This window comes from Larus michahellis, chromosome Z (assembly GCF_964199755.1).
Source record: "Larus michahellis chromosome Z, bLarMic1.1, whole genome shotgun sequence".
NCBI classification, from domain to species: domain Eukaryota; kingdom Metazoa; phylum Chordata; class Aves; order Charadriiformes; family Laridae; genus Larus; species Larus michahellis.
Window position 1 is genome coordinate 10,078,664 of NC_133930.1, and position 18,144 is coordinate 10,096,807.

General features: G+C 61.9%; 4 protein-coding genes across 29 annotated transcripts in view; 3 read left to right on the top strand and 1 right to left on the bottom strand.

Moving 5' to 3' along the window:
* The window catches only part of UBAP2 (ubiquitin associated protein 2), a 193,660-nt gene that overhangs the window by 59,614 nt on the left and 115,902 nt on the right, over positions 1 to 18,144 (bottom strand). The window lies entirely within an intron of this gene.
* On the top strand, positions 1,838 to 2,416 carry LOC141736509 (interferon-like). Its single transcript, XM_074570796.1, has one exon. The coding sequence runs from the start codon at positions 1,838 to 1,840 to the stop codon at positions 2,414 to 2,416; it is 579 nt and encodes a 192-aa protein (XP_074426897.1).
* LOC141736508 (interferon-like) lies at positions 4,902 to 5,480 on the top strand. The gene has a single exon (XM_074570795.1). It carries the CDS (start codon positions 4,902 to 4,904, stop codon positions 5,478 to 5,480), a length of 579 nt encoding a protein of 192 aa, XP_074426896.1.
* On the top strand, positions 17,149 to 17,727 carry LOC141736506 (interferon-like). The gene has a single exon (XM_074570793.1). It carries the CDS (start codon positions 17,149 to 17,151, stop codon positions 17,725 to 17,727), a length of 579 nt encoding a protein of 192 aa, XP_074426894.1.

Genomic DNA, 18,144 nt, shown 5'->3' on the forward strand with positions numbered 1-18,144 from the left:
CTGGCGTTCCCCAGACGGGAGAAGGGAAGGCTCCGGCGAGACCTTCTCCCACCCTTTCAACGCTTCAAGGGCGCTTGGAAGAAACATGGGGACACGACTTTTTAGCAGGGCCTCTAGCGACAGGAGAGGGGGTAAACGGCTTTAAACACAGACAGAAGAGACCCAGACTAGACACAAGGAAGCCATCTTTTACCGTGAGGGGGCTCAAACGCTGGCACAGCTTGCCCACAAACGTCCTACACGCCCCGCCCCGGCAAACAGTCAAGGGCACGTCGGAGGGCGCTCTGGGCAACTGGATCCCCTTCAAAAAGGCCCTGCGCGGGGCCGGGGGGTTGCACCAGACGACCTTGAAAGCTCCCGCCCAACCCAAACCACTCAACCACTCTATCGCTTGCATCCGCCTGACTTCCGCTACTCTTCCCACCTCAGGCAGCTTTCAAGACAACGCTCGCCCTGCGCTGCTCCAAAACGCCTTGCACCACCAACTCTTCGAGGGCAACACGGACAAGGGACAGCCACGCACCTCCAACACCAGCCCACCTCCTGCAGTCACGGCCCCCAGGGGCGCCACATCACCACGCACCAGCCAGCACCCCAAGCACGGCACCCACCGACGCAACGTTAACTAACAAGACCATAACTCCCAGACCACCACCGCCTTCCCGCCACACCAACACACGCACACCGTGTCCCCCTCCCTCCAAAAGCCTTGACAAAACGCCTGACACAGTCTCTCGCACAAGCAGAACACCGTCCTTGTCCTTGCCCTTGCCCTTGCAAGGGACCCAAAAACCTCAGCGGCGGCACCCTCCACCTCCTCCTCCCCCTACAGCTCTACAACTACATCACCTGCCTCAGCTCCACCTCCACACGGACTCTTGCACGTCCCTCCTCCATCCAGCGGCACCGCGGCTCACGCCACCCCAAACGTCCCAACCCTTCCCTTACGGGGGACATCATCATCTTTGCTCTCCAGCCACCTCAGGCAAGGAGGCAGAGAAAACGCAACAAGACCCCTGCTACAGGGACACACGCATGGCACCACAGCCAGGGACCCAACGCAGCAGCAGCAGCAGCAGCAGCGGGAGGAGGAGAAAAACTCTTCCCTTTCTCCTCTTCCTTTTCCTCAAGCCTTGCCTCCCCATTCTCACCAGCTTCAAACACAGAGGCTGGGGCAGCTCCAGCCAGCAACACATCCAATGCTCAACTGCCTACGCCCAGAGCCACCTCCTCGCCAGCCACCGCCACCCCCAGGGGCCACCCTCGCTCCAGCCGGGGGCTCCCCAGCCTCTGACAAGTGACATCGCTTCACAACCCTGCCCAACACGAAAAGGAAAGGCCAGCTAAGATGAAAACAAAGGCGAGCCACAAGCGAAAGGAAAACACACCACAACCAACACCAAGGCATTAGACGGAAAAGACGCTCGCGCACCAGGGGAAACTTCAGCTGCAGAAAAGAGGCACCACAGCTCGCCCTGCAGGCAACAGGGAAACCCTAACACACCTCCCGCCACAGCTGCTGCCCGCAAGGGCTCTGCCCCACCGCTTTCGCATCCCCCCCTCAACCACTACAGCCAACCTCCCCACAACACACCACCAGCAAAGCACCGCCACCCCCCTCCCCACGCGCGGGGACACCCCAACAACGCACTTCCCCAAGACCACCACAGCCACCAGGCAAAAATGAAAACGACAGCCGGAAACTCGCTGCGACCAGAAAGCGAGGAAGCCGAAGCCGCGGCACCCCATAAAGCCCCACACCCGGCAGCACCCCAAGCACAGCGCCCACCCGCACCACCACCAAGCCTCACCAGCCTCCTGCCCACCACCACACACCATGCCTGCGCCCGCAACCCACCACACCCGCCTGCGCCACGGCGCCCCGACGCTCCTGCTCCTCCTGACGGCTCTCGCCACCACCCTCGCCTGCCGCCACCTGCCTCCCTGCCACTCCACCTTCCCCTGGGACAGCCTCAACATCCTCCGGGACATGGCTCCCAGACCGCCACAGCCCTGCCAACACCAACAGGCGCCCTTCCCCTTCCCCGACACCCTCCTCCACAACAGCCACCCACAGCAAGCCGCCGCCACCGCCCGACACATCCTCGACAACCTCTTCGCCACCCTCAGCGCACAGAGCACCCCCCAACACTGGGACGACCAGGCACGCCATCGCCTCCTCAACAACCTCCACCGACACAGCCAGCAGCTCCAGCAATGCCTCACACCCAACGGCACGCTCTCCCAAGGACAAGGGCCCCGCAACCGCACGCTCACCATCAACAAATACTTCAGGCGCATCCACAACTTCCTCCACACCCACAACCACAGCGCCTGCGCCTGGGACCACGTCCGCCTCGAACTTCGCGCCTCTTTCCAGCGCCTCCACAACCTCACCCGCACCATGTGCAATTAGACCAACCGCCCCGACCAACCCGCGCGCACCCACGCGCCCCCACCACCACTTCTCCAACACCGACGCGGCCCCACCGCGGGCCTCCCGCCTCCCCTCACCCGTGCCAAGAGCCGCTGCAACAACGGCCCTGCGCCCTCAGCCTCCACTGACCCCCTCCCCTATTTATACAACTCCCTCTATTTATTTTCACAATGCCTTTTATCTATTTATTCACCTATTTATTCCACAGACAATAAAGACCTGTTGCAAAAACCGTGACAGTGCCTCGCCTCTCACAAGCACAGCAACCAGCCTTTGGCGTGGCGGGAAGCCACCTCCACTCAACACCTACTCCGCTCAACCCCTGCTCCAAACAGGGCTCCGCACATCCCGCGCCCACTCTTCTCTTTGCCGCCTCCCCAAGGAGCCGCTGCCCTCAACCTCCTGCCAAAACCTCCGCGCCAGGCTTTAGCCATCGTCATCACCACCGGCTCGGCGGCCCTCCCCCTCCTCAACACTGTCCACCTTCCACCCCGCTTCACATCAACTCACCATCAGATCCCCAGTCCTCACTACAAGGACAGCACGGACCTCTCGGAGCGGGTCCAGACCAGGGCTACAAACACCGTCACAGGGATGGAACACCTCTCCTGGGAGGGCAGGATGAGAGAGCTGGCGTTCCCCAGACGGGAGAAGGGAAGGCTCCGGCGAGACCTTCTCCCACCCTTTCAACGCTTCAAGGGCGCTTGGAAGAAACATGGGGACACGACTTTTTAGCAGGGCCTCTAGCGACAGGAGAGGGGGTAAACGGCTTTAAACACAGACAGAAGAGACCCAGACTAGACACAAGGAAGCCATCTTTTACCGTGAGGGGGCTCAAACGCTGGCACAGCTTGCCCACAAACGTCCTACACGCCCCGCCCCGGCAAACAGTCAAGGGCACGTCGGAGGGCGCTCTGGGCAACAGGATCCCCTTCAAAAAGGCCCTGCGCGGGGCCGGGGGGTTGCACCAGACGACCTTGAAAGCTCCCGCCCAACCCAAACCACTCAACCACTCTATCGCTTGCATCCGCCTGACTTCCGCTACTCTTCCCACCTCAGGCAGCTTTCAAGACAACGCTCGCCCTGCGCTGCTCCAAAACGCCTTGCACCACCAACTCTTCGAGGGCAACACGGACAAGGGACAGCCACGCACCTCCAACACCAGCCCACCTCCTGCAGTCACGGCCCCCAGGGGCGCCACATCACCACGCACCAGCCAGCACCCCAAGCACGGCACCCACCGACGCAACGTTAACTAACAAGACCATAACTCCCAGACCACCACCGCCTTCCCGCCACACCAACACACGCACACCGTGTCCCCCTCCCTCCAAAAGCCTTGACAAAACGCCTGACACAGTCTCTCGCACAAGCAGAACACCGTCCTTGTCCTTGCCCTTGCCCTTGCAAGGGACCCAAAAACCTCAGCGGCGGCACCCTCCACCTCCTCCTCCCCCTACAGCTCTACAACTACATCACCTGCCTCAGCTCCACCTCCACACGGACTCTTGCACGTCCCTCCTCCATCCAGCGGCACCGCGGCTCACGCCACCCCAAACGTCCCAACCCTTCCCTTACGGGGGACATCATCATCTTTGCTCTCCAGCCACCTCAGGCAAGGAGGCAGAGAAAACGCAACAAGACCCCTGCTACAGGGACACACGCATGGCACCACAGCCAGGGACCCAACGCAGCAGCAGCAGCAGCAGCGGGAGGAGGAGAAAAACTCTTCCCTTTCTCCTCTTCCTTTTCCTCAAGCCTTGCCTCCCCATTCTCACCAGCTTCAAACACAGAGGCTAGGGCAGCTCCAGCCAGCAACACATCCAATGCTCAACTGCCTACGCCCAGAGCCACCTCCTCGCCAGCCACCGCCACCCCCAGGGGCCACCCTCGCTCCAGCCGGGGGCTCCCCAGCCTCTGACAAGTGACATCGCTTCACAACCCTGCCCAACACGAAAAGGAAAGGCCAGCTAAGATGAAAACAAAGGCGAGCCACAAGCGAAAGGAAAACACACCACAACCAACACCAAGGCATTAGACGGAAAAGACGCTCGCGCACCAGGGGAAACTTCAGCTGCAGAAAAGAGGCACCACAGCTCGCCCTGCAGGCAACAGGGAAACCCTAACACACCTCCCGCCACAGCTGCTGCCCGCAAGGGCTCTGCCCCACCGCTTTCGCATCCCCCCCTCAACCACTACAGCCAACCTCCCCACAACACACCACCAGCAAAGCACCGCCACCCCCCTCCCCACGCGCGGGGACACCCCAACAACGCACTTCCCCAAGACCACCACAGCCACCAGGCAAAAATGAAAACGACAGCCGGAAACTCGCTGCGACCAGAAAGCGAGGAAGCCGAAGCCGCGGCACCCCATAAAGCCCCACACCCGGCAGCACCCCAAGCACAGCGCCCACCCGCACCACCACCAAGCCTCACCAGCCTCCTGCCCACCACCACACACCATGCCTGCGCCCGCAACCCACCACACCCGCCTGCGCCACGGCGCCCCGACGCTCCTGCTCCTCCTGACGGCTCTCGCCACCACCCTCGCCTGCCGCCACCTGCCTCCCTGCCACTCCACCTTCCCCTGGGACAGCCTCAACATCCTCCGGGACATGGCTCCCAGACCGCCACAGCCCTGCCAACACCAACAGGCGCCCTTCCCCTTCCCCGACACCCTCCTCCACAACAGCCACCCACAGCAAGCCGCCGCCACCGCCCGACACATCCTCGACAACCTCTTCGCCACCCTCAGCGCACAGAGCACCCCCCAACACTGGGACGACCAGGCACGCCATCGCCTCCTCAACAACCTCCACCGACACAGCCAGCAGCTCCAGCAATGCCTCACACCCAACGGCACGCTCTCCCAAGGACAAGGGCCCCGCAACCGCACGCTCACCATCAACAAATACTTCAGGCGCATCCACAACTTCCTCCACACCCACAACCACAGCGCCTGCGCCTGGGACCACGTCCGCCTCGAACTTCGCGCCTCTTTCCAGCGCCTCCACAACCTCACCCGCACCATGTGCAATTAGACCAACCGCCCCGACCAACCCGCGCGCACCCACGCGCCCCCACCACCACTTCTCCAACACCGACGCGGCCCCACCGCGGGCCTCCCGCCTCCCCTCACCCGTGCCAAGAGCCGCTGCAACAACGGCCCTGCGCCCTCAGCCTCCACTGACCCCCTCCCCTATTTATACAACTCCCTCTATTTATTTTCACAATGCCTTTTATCTATTTATTCACCTATTTATTCCACAGACAATAAAGACCTGTTGCAAAAACCGTGACAGTGCCTCGCCTCTCACAAGCACAGCAACCAGCCTTTGGCGTGGCGGGAAGCCACCTCCACTCAACACCTACTCCGCTCAACCCCTGCTCCAAACAGGGCTCCGCACATCCCGCGCCCACTCTTCTCTTTGCCGCCTCCCCAAGGAGCCGCTGCCCTCAACCTCCTGCCAAAACCTCCGCGCCAGGCTTTAGCCATCGTCATCACCACCGGCTCGGCGGCCCTCCCCCTCCTCAACACTGTCCACCTTCCACCCCGCTTCACATCAACTCACCATCAGATCCCCAGTCCTCACTACAAGGACAGCACGGACCTCTCGGAGCGGGTCCAGACCAGGGCTACAAACACCGTCACAGGGATGGAACACCTCTCCTGGGAGGGCAGGATGAGAGAGCTGGCGTTCCCCAGACGGGAGAAGGGAAGGCTCCGGCGAGACCTTCTCCCACCCTTTCAACGCTTCAAGGGCGCTTGGAAGAAACATGGGGACACGACTTTTTAGCAGGGCCTCTAGCGACAGGAGAGGGGGTAAACGGCTTTAAACACAGACAGAAGAGACCCAGACTAGACACAAGGAAGCCATCTTTTACCGTGAGGGGGCTCAAACGCTGGCACAGCTTGCCCACAAACGTCCTACACGCCCCGTCCCGGCAAACAGTCAAGGGCACGTCGGAGGGCGCTCTGGGCAACTGGATCCCCTTCAAAAAGGCCCTGCGCGGGGCCGGGGGGTTGCACCAGACGACCTTGAAAGCTCCCGCCCAACCCAAACCACTCAACCACTCTATCGCTTGCATCCGCCTGACTTCCGCTACTCTTCCCACCTCAGGCAGCTTTCAAGACAACGCTCGCCCTGCGCTGCTCCAAAACGCCTTGCACCACCAACTCTTCGAGGGCAACACGGACAAGGGACAGCCACGCACCTCCAACACCAGCCCACCTCCTGCAGTCACGGCCCCCAGGGGCGCCACATCACCACGCACCAGCCAGCACCCCAAGCACGGCACCCACCGACACAACGTTAACTAACAAGACCATAACTCCCAGACCACCACCGCCTTCCCGCCACACCAACACACGCACACCGTGTCCCCCTCCCTCCAAAAGCCTTGACAAAACGCCTGACACAGTCTCTCGCACAAGCAGAACACCGTCCTTGTCCTTGCCCTTGCCCTTGCAAGGGACCCAAAAACCTCAGCGGCGGCACCCTCCACCTCCTCCTCCCCCTACAGCTCTACAACTACATCACCTGCCTCAGCTCCACCTCCACACGGACTCTTGCACGTCCCTCCTCCATCCAGCGGCACCGCGGCTCACGCCACCCCAAACGTCCCAACCCTTCCCTTACGGGGGACATCATCATCTTTGCTCTCCAGCCACCTCAGGCAAGGAGGCAGAGAAAACGCAACAAGACCCCTGCTACAGGGACACACGCATGGCACCACAGCCAGGGACCCAACGCAGCAGCAGCAGCAGCAGCGGGAGGAGGAGAAAAACTCTTCCCTTTCTCCTCTTCCTTTTCCTCAAGCCTTGCCTCCCCATTCTCACCAGCTTCAAACACAGAGGCTGGGGCAGCTCCAGCCAGCAACACATCCAATGCTCAACTGCCTACGCCCAGAGCCACCTCCTCGCCAGCCACCGCCACCCCCAGGGGCCACCCTCGCTCCAGCCGGGGGCTCCCCAGCCTCTGACAAGTGACATCGCTTCACAACCCTGCCCAACACGAAAAGGAAAGGCCAGCTAAGATGAAAACAAAGGCGAGCCACAAGCGAAAGGAAAACACACCACAACCAACACCAGGGCATTAGACGGAAAAGACGCTCGCGCACCAGGGGAAACTTCAGCTGCAGAAAAGAGGCACCACAGCTCGCCCTGCAGGCAACAGGGAAACCCTAACACACCTCCCGCCACAGCTGCTGCCCGCAAGGGCTCTGCCCCACCGCTTTCGCATCCCCCCCTCAACCACTACAGCCAACCTCCCCACAACACACCACCAGCAAAGCACCGCCACCCCCCTCCCCACGCGCGGGGACACCCCAACAACGCACTTCCCCAAGACCACCACAGCCACCAGGCAAAAATGAAAACGACAGCCGGAAACTCGCTGCGACCAGAAAGCGAGGAAGCCGAAGCCGCGGCACCCCATAAAGCCCCACACCCGGCAGCACCCCAAGCACAGCGCCCACCCGCACCACCACCAAGCCTCACCAGCCTCCTGCCCACCACCACACACCATGCCTGCGCCCGCAACCCACCACACCCGCCTGCGCCACGGCGCCCCGACGCTCCTGCTCCTCCTGACGGCTCTCGCCACCACCCTCGCCTGCCGCCACCTGCCTCCCTGCCACTCCACCTTCCCCTGGGACAGCCTCAACATCCTCCGGGATATGGCTCCCAGACCGCCACAGCCCTGCCAACACCAACAGGCGCCCTTCCCCTTCCCCGACACCCTCCTCCACAACAGCCACCCACAGCAAGCCGCCGCCACCGCCCGACACATCCTCGACAACCTCTTCGCCACCCTCAGCGCACAGAGCACCCCCCAACACTGGGACGACCAAGCACGCCATCGCCTCCTCAACAACCTCCACCGACACAGCCAGCAGCTCCAGCAATGCCTCACACCCAACGGCACGCTCTCCCAAGGACAAGGGCCCCGCAACCGCACGCTCACCATCAACAAATACTTCAGGCGCATCCACAACTTCCTCCACACCCACAACCACAGCGCCTGCGCCTGGGACCACGTCCGCCTCGAACTTCGCGCCTCTTTCCAGCGCCTCCACAACCTCACCCGCACCATGTGCAATTAGACCAACCGCCCCGACCAACCCGCGCGCACCCACGCGCCCCCACCACCACTTCTCCAACACCGACGCGGCCCCACCGCGGGCCTCCCGCCTCCCCTCACCCGTGCCAAGAGCCGCTGCAACAACGGCCCTGCGCCCTCAGCCTCCACTGACCCCCTCCCCTATTTATACAACTCCCTCTATTTATTTTCACAATGCCTTTTATCTATTTATTCACCTATTTATTCCACAGACAATAAAGACCTGTTGCAAAAACCGTGACAGTGCCTCGCCTCTCACAAGCACAGCAACCAGCCTTTGGCGTGGCGGGAAGCCACCTCCACTCAACACCTACTCCGCTCAACCCCTGCTCCAAACAGGGCTCCGCACATCCCGCGCCCACTCTTCTCTTTGCCGCCTCCCCAAGGAGCCGCTGCCCTCAACCTCCTGCCAAAACCTCCGCGCCAGGCTTTAGCCATCGTCATCACCATCGGCTCGGCGGCCCTCCCCCTCCTCAACACTGTCCACCTTCCACCCCGCTTCACATCAACTCACCATCAGATCCCCAGTCCTCACTACAAGGACAGCACGGACCTCTCGGAGCGGGTCCAGACCAGGGCTACAAACACCGTCACAGGGATGGAACACCTCTCCTGGGAGGGCAGGATGAGAGAGCTGGCGTTCCCCAGACGGGAGAAGGGAAGGCTCCGGCGAGACCTTCTCCCACCCTTTCAACGCTTCAAGGGCGCTTGGAAGAAACATGGGGACACGACTTTTTAGCAGGGCCTCTAGCGACAGGAGAGGGGGTAAACGGCTTTAAACACAGACAGAAGAGACCCAGACTAGACACAAGGAAGCCATCTTTTACCGTGAGGGGGCTCAAACGCTGGCACAGCTTGCCCACAAACGTCCTACACGCCCCGCCCCGGCAAACAGTCAAGGGCACGTCGGAGGGCGCTCTGGGCAACAGGATCCCCTTCAAAAAGGCCCTGCGCGGGGCCGGGGGGTTGCACCAGACGACCTTGAAAGCTCCCGCCCAACCCAAACCACTCAACCACTCTATCGCTTGCATCCGCCTGACTTCCGCTACTCTTCCCACCTCAGGCAGCTTTCAAGACAACGCTCGCCCTGCGCTGCTCCAAAACGCCTTGCACCACCAACTCTTCGAGGGCAACACGGACAAGGGACAGCCACGCACCTCCAACACCAGCCCACCTCCTGCAGTCACGGCCCCCAGGGGCGCCACATCACCACGCACCAGCCAGCACCCCAAGCACGGCACCCACCGACACAACGTTAACTAACAAGACCATAACTCCCAGACCACCACCGCCTTCCCGCCACACCAACACACGCACACCGTGTCCCCCTCCCTCCAAAAGCCTTGACAAAACGCCTGACACAGTCTCTCGCACAAGCAGAACACCGTCCTTGTCCTTGCCCTTGCCAGGGACCCAAAAACCTCAGCGGCGGCACCCTCCACCTCCTCCTCCCCCTACAGCTCTACAACTACATCACCTGCCTCAGCTCCACCTCCACACGGACTCTTGCACGTCCCTCCTCCATCCAGCGGCACCGCGGCTCACGCCACCCCAAACGTCCCAACCCTTCCCTTATGGGGGACATCATCATCTTTGCTCTCCAGCCACCTCAGGCAAGGAGGCAGAGAAAACGCAACAAGACCCCTGCTACAGGGACACACGCATGGCACCACAGCCAGGGACCCAACGCAGCAGCAGCAGCAGCAGCGGGAGGAGGAGAAAAACTCTTCCCTTTCTCCTCTTCCTTTTCCTCAAGCCTTGCCTCCCCATTCTCACCAGCTTCAAACACAGAGGCTGGGGCAGCTCCAGCCAGCAACACATCCAATGCTCAACTGCCTACGCCCAGAGCCACCTCCTCGCCAGCCACCGCCACCCCCAGGGGCCACCCTCGCTCCAGCCGGGGGCTCCCCAGCCTCTGACAAGTGACATCGCTTCACAACCCTGCCCAACACGAAAAGGAAAGGCCAGCTAAGATGAAAACAAAGGCGAGCCACAAGCGAAAGGAAAACACACCACAACCAACACCAGGGCATTAGACGGAAAAGACGCTCGCGCACCAGGGGAAACTTCAGCTGCAGAAAAGAGGCACCACAGCTCGCCCTGCAGGCAACAGGGAAACCCTAACACACCTCCCGCCACAGCTGCTGCCCGCAAGGGCTCTGCCCCACCGCTTTCGCATCCCCCCCTCAACCACTACAGCCAACCTCCCCACAACACACCACCAGCAAAGCACCGCCACCCCCCTCCCCACGCGCGAGGACACCCCAACAACGCACTTCCCCAAGACCACCACAGCCACCAGGCAAAAATGAAAACGACAGCCGGAAACTCGCTGCGACCAGAAAGCGAGGAAGCCGAAGCCGCGGCACCCCATAAAGCCCCACACCCGGCAGCACCCCAAGCACAGCGCCCACCCGCACCACCACCAAGCCTCACCAGCCTCCTGCCCACCACCACACACCATGCCTGCGCCCGCAACCCACCACACCCGCCTGCGCCACGGCGCCCCGACGCTCCTGCTCCTCCTGACGGCTCTCGCCACCACCCTCGCCTGCCGCCACCTGCCTCCCTGCCACTCCACCTTCCCCTGGGACAGCCTCAACATCCTCCGGGATATGGCTCCCAGACCGCCACAGCCCTGCCAACACCAACAGGCGCCCTTCCCCTTCCCCGACACCCTCCTCCACAACAGCCACCCACAGCAAGCCGCCGCCACCGCCCGACACATCCTCGACAACCTCTTCGCCACCCTCAGCGCACAGAGCACCCCCCAACACTGGGACGACCAGGCACGCCATCGCCTCCTCAACAACCTCCACCGACACAGCCAGCAGCTCCAGCAATGCCTCACACCCAACGGCACGCTCTCCCAAGGACAAGGGCCCCGCAACCGCACGCTCACCATCAACAAATACTTCAGGCGCATCCACAACTTCCTCCACACCCACAACCACAGCGCCTGCGCCTGGGACCACGTCCGCCTCGAACTTCGCGCCTCTTTCCAGCGCCTCCACAACCTCACCCGCACCATGTGCAATTAGACCAACCGCCCCGACCAACCCGCGCGCACCCACGCGCCCCCACCACCACTTCTCCAACACCGACGCGGCCCCACCGCGGGCCTCCCGCCTCCCCTCACCCGTGCCAAGAGCCGCTGCAACAACGGCCCTGCGCCCTCAGCCTCCACTGACCCCCTCCCCTATTTATACAACTCCCTCTATTTATTTTCACAATGCCTTTTATCTATTTATTCACCTATTTATTCCACAGACAATAAAGACCTGTTGCAAAAACCGTGACAGTGCCTCGCCTCTCACAAGCACAGCAACCAGCCTTTGGCGTGGCGGGAAGCCACCTCCACTCAACACCTACTCCGCTCAACCCCTGCTCCAAACAGGGCTCCGCACATCCCGCGCCCACTCTTCTCTTTGCCGCCTCCCCAAGGAGCCGCTGCCCTCAACCTCCTGCCAAAACCTCCGCGCCAGGCTTTAGCTATCGTCATCACCATCGGCTCGGCGGCCCTCCCCCTCCTCAACACTGTCCACCTTCCACCCCGCTTCACATCAACTCACCATCAGATCCCCAGTCCTCACTACAAGGACAGCACGGACCTCTCGGAGCGGGTCCAGACCAGGGCTACAAACACCGTCACAGGGATGGAACACCTCTCCTGGGAGGGCAGGATGAGAGAGCTGGCGTTCCCCAGACGGGAGAAGGGAAGGCTCCGGCGAGACCTTCTCCCACCCTTTCAACGCTTCAAGGGCGCTTGGAAGAAACATGGGGACACGACTTTTTAGCAGGGCCTCTAGCGACAGGAGAGGGGGTAAACGGCTTTAAACACAGACAGAAGAGACCCAGACTAGACACAAGGAAGCCATCTTTTACCGTGAGGGGGCTCAAACGCTGGCACAGCTTGCCCACAAACGTCCTACACGCCCCGCCCCGGCAAACAGTCAAGGGCACGTCGGAGGGCGCTCTGGGCAACTGTATCCCCTTCAAAAAGGCCCTGCGCGGGGCCGGGGGGTTGCACCAGACGACCTTGAAAGCTCCCGCCCAACCCAAACCACTCAACCACTCTATCGCTTGCATCCGCCTGACTTCCGCTACTCTTCCCACCTCAGGCAGCTTTCAAGACAACGCTCGCCCTGCGCTGCTCCAAAACGCCTTGCACCACCAACTCTTCGAGGGCAACACGGACAAGGGACAGCCACGCACCTCCAACACCAGCCCACCTCCTGCAGTCACGGCCCCCAGGGGCGCCACATCACCACGCACCAGCCAGCACCCCAAGCACGGCACCCACCGACACAACGTTAACTAACAAGACCATAACTCCCAGACCACCACCGCCTTCCCGCCACACCAACACACGCACACCGTGTCCCCCTCCCTCCAAAAGCCTTGACAAAACGCCTGACACAGTCTCTCGCACAAGCAGAACACCGTCCTTGTCCTTGCCCTTGCCAGGGACCCAAAAACCTCAGCGGCGGCACCCTCCACCTCCTCCTCCCCCTACAGCTCTACAACTACATCACCTGCCTCAGCTCCACCTCCACACGGACTCTTGCACGTCCCTCCTCCATCCAGCGGCACCGCGGCTCACGCCACCCCAAACGTCCCAACCCTTCCCTTACGGGGGACATCATCATCTTTGCTCTCCAGCCACCTCAGGCAAGGAGGCAGAGAAAACGCAACAAGACCCCTGCTACAGGGACACACGCATGGCACCACAGCCAGGGACCCAACGCAGCAGCAGCAGCAGCAGCAGCGGGAGGAGGAGAAAAACTCTTCCCTTTCTCCTCTTCCTTTTCCTCAAGCCTTGCCTCCCCATTCTCACCAGCTTCAAACACAGAGGCTGGGGCAGCTCCAGCCAGCAACACATCCAATGCTCAACTGCCTACGCCCAGAGCCACCTCCTCGCCAGCCACCGCCACCCCCAGGGGCCACCCTCGCTCCAGCCGGGGGCTCCCCAGCCTCTGACAAGTGACATCGCTTCACAACCCTGCCCAACACGAAAAGGAAAGGCCAGCTAAGATGAAAACAAAGGCGAGCCACAAGCGAAAGGAAAACACACCACAACCAACACCAGGGCATTAGACGGAAAAGACGCTCGCGCACCAGGGGAAACTTCAGCTGCAGAAAAGAGGCACCACAGCTCGCCCTGCAGGCAACAGGGAAACCCTAACACACCTCCCGCCACAGCTGCTGCCCGCAAGGGCTCTGCCCCACCGCTTTCGCATCCCCCCCTCAACCACTACAGCCAACCTCCCCACAACACACCACCAGCAAAGCACCGCCACCCCCCTCCCCACGCGCGGGGACACCCCAACAACGCACTTCCCCAAGACCACCACAGCCACCAGGCAAAAATGAAAACGACAGCCGGAAACTCGCTGCGACCAGAAAGCGAGGAAGCCGAAGCCACGGCACCCCATAAAGCCCCACACCCGGCAGCACCCCAAGCACAGCGCCCACCCGCACCACCACCAAGCCTCACCAGCCTCCTGCCCACCACCACACACCATGCCTGCGCCCGCAACCCACCACACCCGCCTGCGCCACGGCGCCCCGACGCTCCTGCTCCTCCTGACGGCTCTCGCCACCACCCTCGCCTGCCGCCACCTGCCTCCCTGCCACTCCACCTTCCCCTGGGACAGCCTCAACATCCTCCGGGACATGGCTCCCAGACCGCCACAGCCCTGCCAACACCAACAGGCGCCCTTCCCCTTCCCCGACACCCTCCTCCACAACAGCCACCCACAGCAAGCCGCCGCCACCGCCCGACACATCCTCGACAACCTCTTCGCCACCCTCAGCGCACAGAGCACCCCCCAACACTGGGATGACCAGGCACGCCATCGCCTCCTCAACAACCTCCACCGACACAGCCAGCAGCTCCAGCAATGCCTCACACCCAACGGCACGCTCTCCCAAGGACAAGGGCCCCGCAACCGCACGCTCACCATCAACAAATACTTCAGGCGCATCCACAACTTCCTCCACACCCACAACCACAGCGCCTGCGCCTGGGACCACGTCCGCCTCGAACTTCGCGCCTCTTTCCAGCGCCTCCACAACCTCACCCGCACCATGTGCAATTAGACCAACCGCCCCGACCAACCCGCGCGCACCCACGCGCCCCCACCACCACTTCTCCAACACCGACGCGGCCCCACCGCGGGCCTCCCGCCTCCCCTCACCCGTGCCAAGAGCCGCTGCAACAACGGCCCTGCGCCCTCAGCCTCCACTGACCCCCTCCCCTATTTATACAACTCCCTCTATTTATTTTCACAATGCCTTTTATCTATTTATTCACCTATTTATTCCACAGACAATAAAGACCTGTTGCAAAAACCGTGACAGTGCCTCGCCTCTCACAAGCACAGCAACCAGCCTTTGGCGTGGCGGGAAGCCACCTCCACTCAACACCTACTCCGCTCAACCCCTGCTCCAAACAGGGCTCCGCACATCCCGCGCCCACTCTTCTCTTTGCCGCCTCCCCAAGGAGCCGCTGCCCTCAACCTCCTGCCAAAACCTCCGCGCCAGGCTTTAGCCATCGTCATCACCATCGGCTCGGCGGCCCTCCCCCTCCTCAACACTGTCCACCTTCCACCCCGCTTCACATCAACTCACCATCAGATCCCCAGTCCTCACTACAAGGACAGCACGGACCTCTCGGAGCGGGTCCAGACCAGGGCTACAAACACCGTCACAGGGATGGAACACCTCTCCTGGGAGGGCAGGATGAGAGAGCTGGCGTTCCCCAGACGGGAGAAGGGAAGGCTCCGGCGAGACCTTCTCCCACCCTTTCAACGCTTCAAGGGCGCTTGGAAGAAACATGGGGACACGACTTTTTAGCAGGGCCTCTAGCGACAGGAGAGGGGGTAAACGGCTTTAAACACAGACAGAAGAGACCCAGACTAGACACAAGGAAGCCATCTTTTACCGTGAGGGGGCTCAAACGCTGGCACAGCTTGCCCACAAACGTCCTACACGCCCCGCCCCGGCAAACAGTCAAGGGCACGTCGGAGGGCGCTCTGGGCAACTGGATCCCCTTCAAAAAGGCCCTGCGCGGGGCCGGGGGGTTGCACCAGACGACCTTGAAAGCTCCCGCCCAACCCAAACCACTCAACCACTCTATCGCTTGCATCCGCCTGACTTCCGCTACTCTTCCCACCTCAGGCAGCTTTCAAGACAACGCTCGCCCTGCGCTGCTCCAAAACGCCTTGCACCACCAACTCTTCGAGGGCAACACGGACAAGGGACAGCCACGCACCTCCAACACCAGCCCACCTCCTGCAGTCACGGCCCCCAGGGGCGCCACATCACCACGCACCAGCCAGCACCCCAAGCACGGCACCCACCGACACAACGTTAACTAACAAGACCATAACTCCCAGACCACCACCGCCTTCCCGCCACACCAACACACGCACACCGTGTCCCCCTCCCTCCAAAAGCCTTGACAAAACGCCTGACACAGTCTCTCGCACAAGCAGAACACCGTCCTTGTCCTTGCCCTTGCCCTTGCAAGGGACCCAAAAACCTCAGCGGCGGCACCCTCCACCTCCTCCTCCCCCTACAGCTCTACAACTACATCACCTGCCTCAGCTCCACCTCCACACGGACTCTTGCACGTCCCTCCTCCATCCAGCGGCACCGCGGCTCACGCCACCCCAAACGTCCCAACCCTTCCCTTACGGGGGACATCATCATCTTTGCTCTCCAGCCACCTCAGGCAAGGAGGCAGAGAAAACGCAACAAGACCCCTGCTACAGGGACACACGCATGGCACCACAGCCAGGGACCCAACGCAGCAGCAGCAGCAGCAGCGGGAGGAGGAGAAAAACTCTTCCCTTTCTCCTCTTCCTTTTCCTCAAGCCTTGCCTCCCCATTCTCACCAGCTTCAAACACAGAGGCTGGGGCAGCTCCAGCCAGCAACACATCCAATGCTCAACTGCCTACGCCCAGAGCCACCTCCTCGCCAGCCACCGCCACCCCCAGGGGCCACCCTCGCTCCAGCCGGGGGCTCCCCAGCCTCTGACAAGTGACATCGCTTCACAACCCTGCCCAACACGAAAAGGAAAGGCCAGCTAAGATGAAAACAAAGGCGAGCCACAAGCGAAAGGAAAACACACCACAACCAACACCAGGGCATTAGACGGAAAAGACGCTCGCGCACCAGGGGAAACTTCAGCTGCAGAAAAGAGGCACCACAGCTCGCCCTGCAGGCAACAGGGAAACCCTAACACACCTCCCGCCACAGCTGCTGCCCGCAAGGGCTCTGCCCCACCACTTTCGCATCCCCCCCTCAACCACTACAGCCAACCTCCCCACAACACACCACCAGCAAAGCACCGCCACCCCCCTCCCCACGCGCGAGGACACCCCAACAACGCACTTCCCCAAGACCACCACAGCCACCAGGCAAAAATGAAAACGACAGCCGGAAACTCGCTGCGACCAGAAAGCGAGGAAGCCGAAGCCGCGGCACCCCATAAAGCCCCACACCCGGCAGCACCCCAAGCACAGCGCCCACCCGCACCACCACCAAGCCTCACCAGCCTCCTGCCCACCACCACACACCATGCCTGCGCCCGCAACCCACCACACCCGCCTGCGCCACGGCGCCCCGACGCTCCTGCTCCTCCTGACGGCTCTCGCCACCACCCTCGCCTGCCGCCACCTGCCTCCCTGCCACTCCACCTTCCCCTGGGACAGCCTCAACATCCTCCGGGATATGGCTCCCAGACCGCCACAGCCCTGCCAACACCAACAGGCGCCCTTCCCCTTCCCCGACACCCTCCTCCACAACAGCCACCCACAGCAAGCCGCCGCCACCGCCCGACACATCCTCGACAACCTCTTCGCCACCCTCAGCGCACAGAGCACCCCCCAACACTGGGACGACCAGGCACGCCATCGCCTCCTCAACAACCTCCACCGACACAGCCAGCAGCTCCAGCAATGCCTCACACCCAACGGCACGCTCTCCCAAGGACAAGGGCCCCGCAACCGCACGCTCACCATCAACAAATACTTCAGGCGCATCCACAACTTCCTCCACACCCACAACCACAGCGCCTGCGCCTGGGACCACGTCCGCCTCGAACTTCGCGCCTCTTTCCAGCGCCTCCACAACCTCACCCGCACCATGTGCAATTAGACCAACCGCCCCGACCAACCCGCGCGCACCCACGCGCCCCCACCACCACTTCTCCAACACCGACGCGGCCCCACCGCGGGCCTCCCGCCTCCCCTCACCCGTGCCAAGAGCCGCTGCAACAACGGCCCTGCGCCCTCAGCCTCCACTGACCCCCTCCCCTATTTATACAACTCCCTCTATTTATTTTCACAATGCCTTTTATCTATTTATTCACCTATTTATTCCACAGACAATAAAGACCTGTTGCAAAAACCGTGACAGTGCCTCGCCTCTCACAAGCACAGCAACCAGCCTTTGGCGTGGCGGGAAGCCACCTCCACTCAACACCTACTCCGCTCAACCCCTGCTCCAAACAGGGCTCCGCACATCCCGCGCCCACTCTTCTCTTTGCCGCCTCCCCAAGGAGCCGCTGCCCTC

Coding starts and splice junctions, on each gene's coding strand:
- LOC141736506 (XM_074570793.1), top strand. CDS start 17,149: ATGCCTGCGCCCGCAACCCACCACACCCGCCTGCGCCACGGCGCCCCG.
- LOC141736508 (XM_074570795.1), top strand. CDS start 4,902: ATGCCTGCGCCCGCAACCCACCACACCCGCCTGCGCCACGGCGCCCCG.
- LOC141736509 (XM_074570796.1), top strand. CDS start 1,838: ATGCCTGCGCCCGCAACCCACCACACCCGCCTGCGCCACGGCGCCCCG.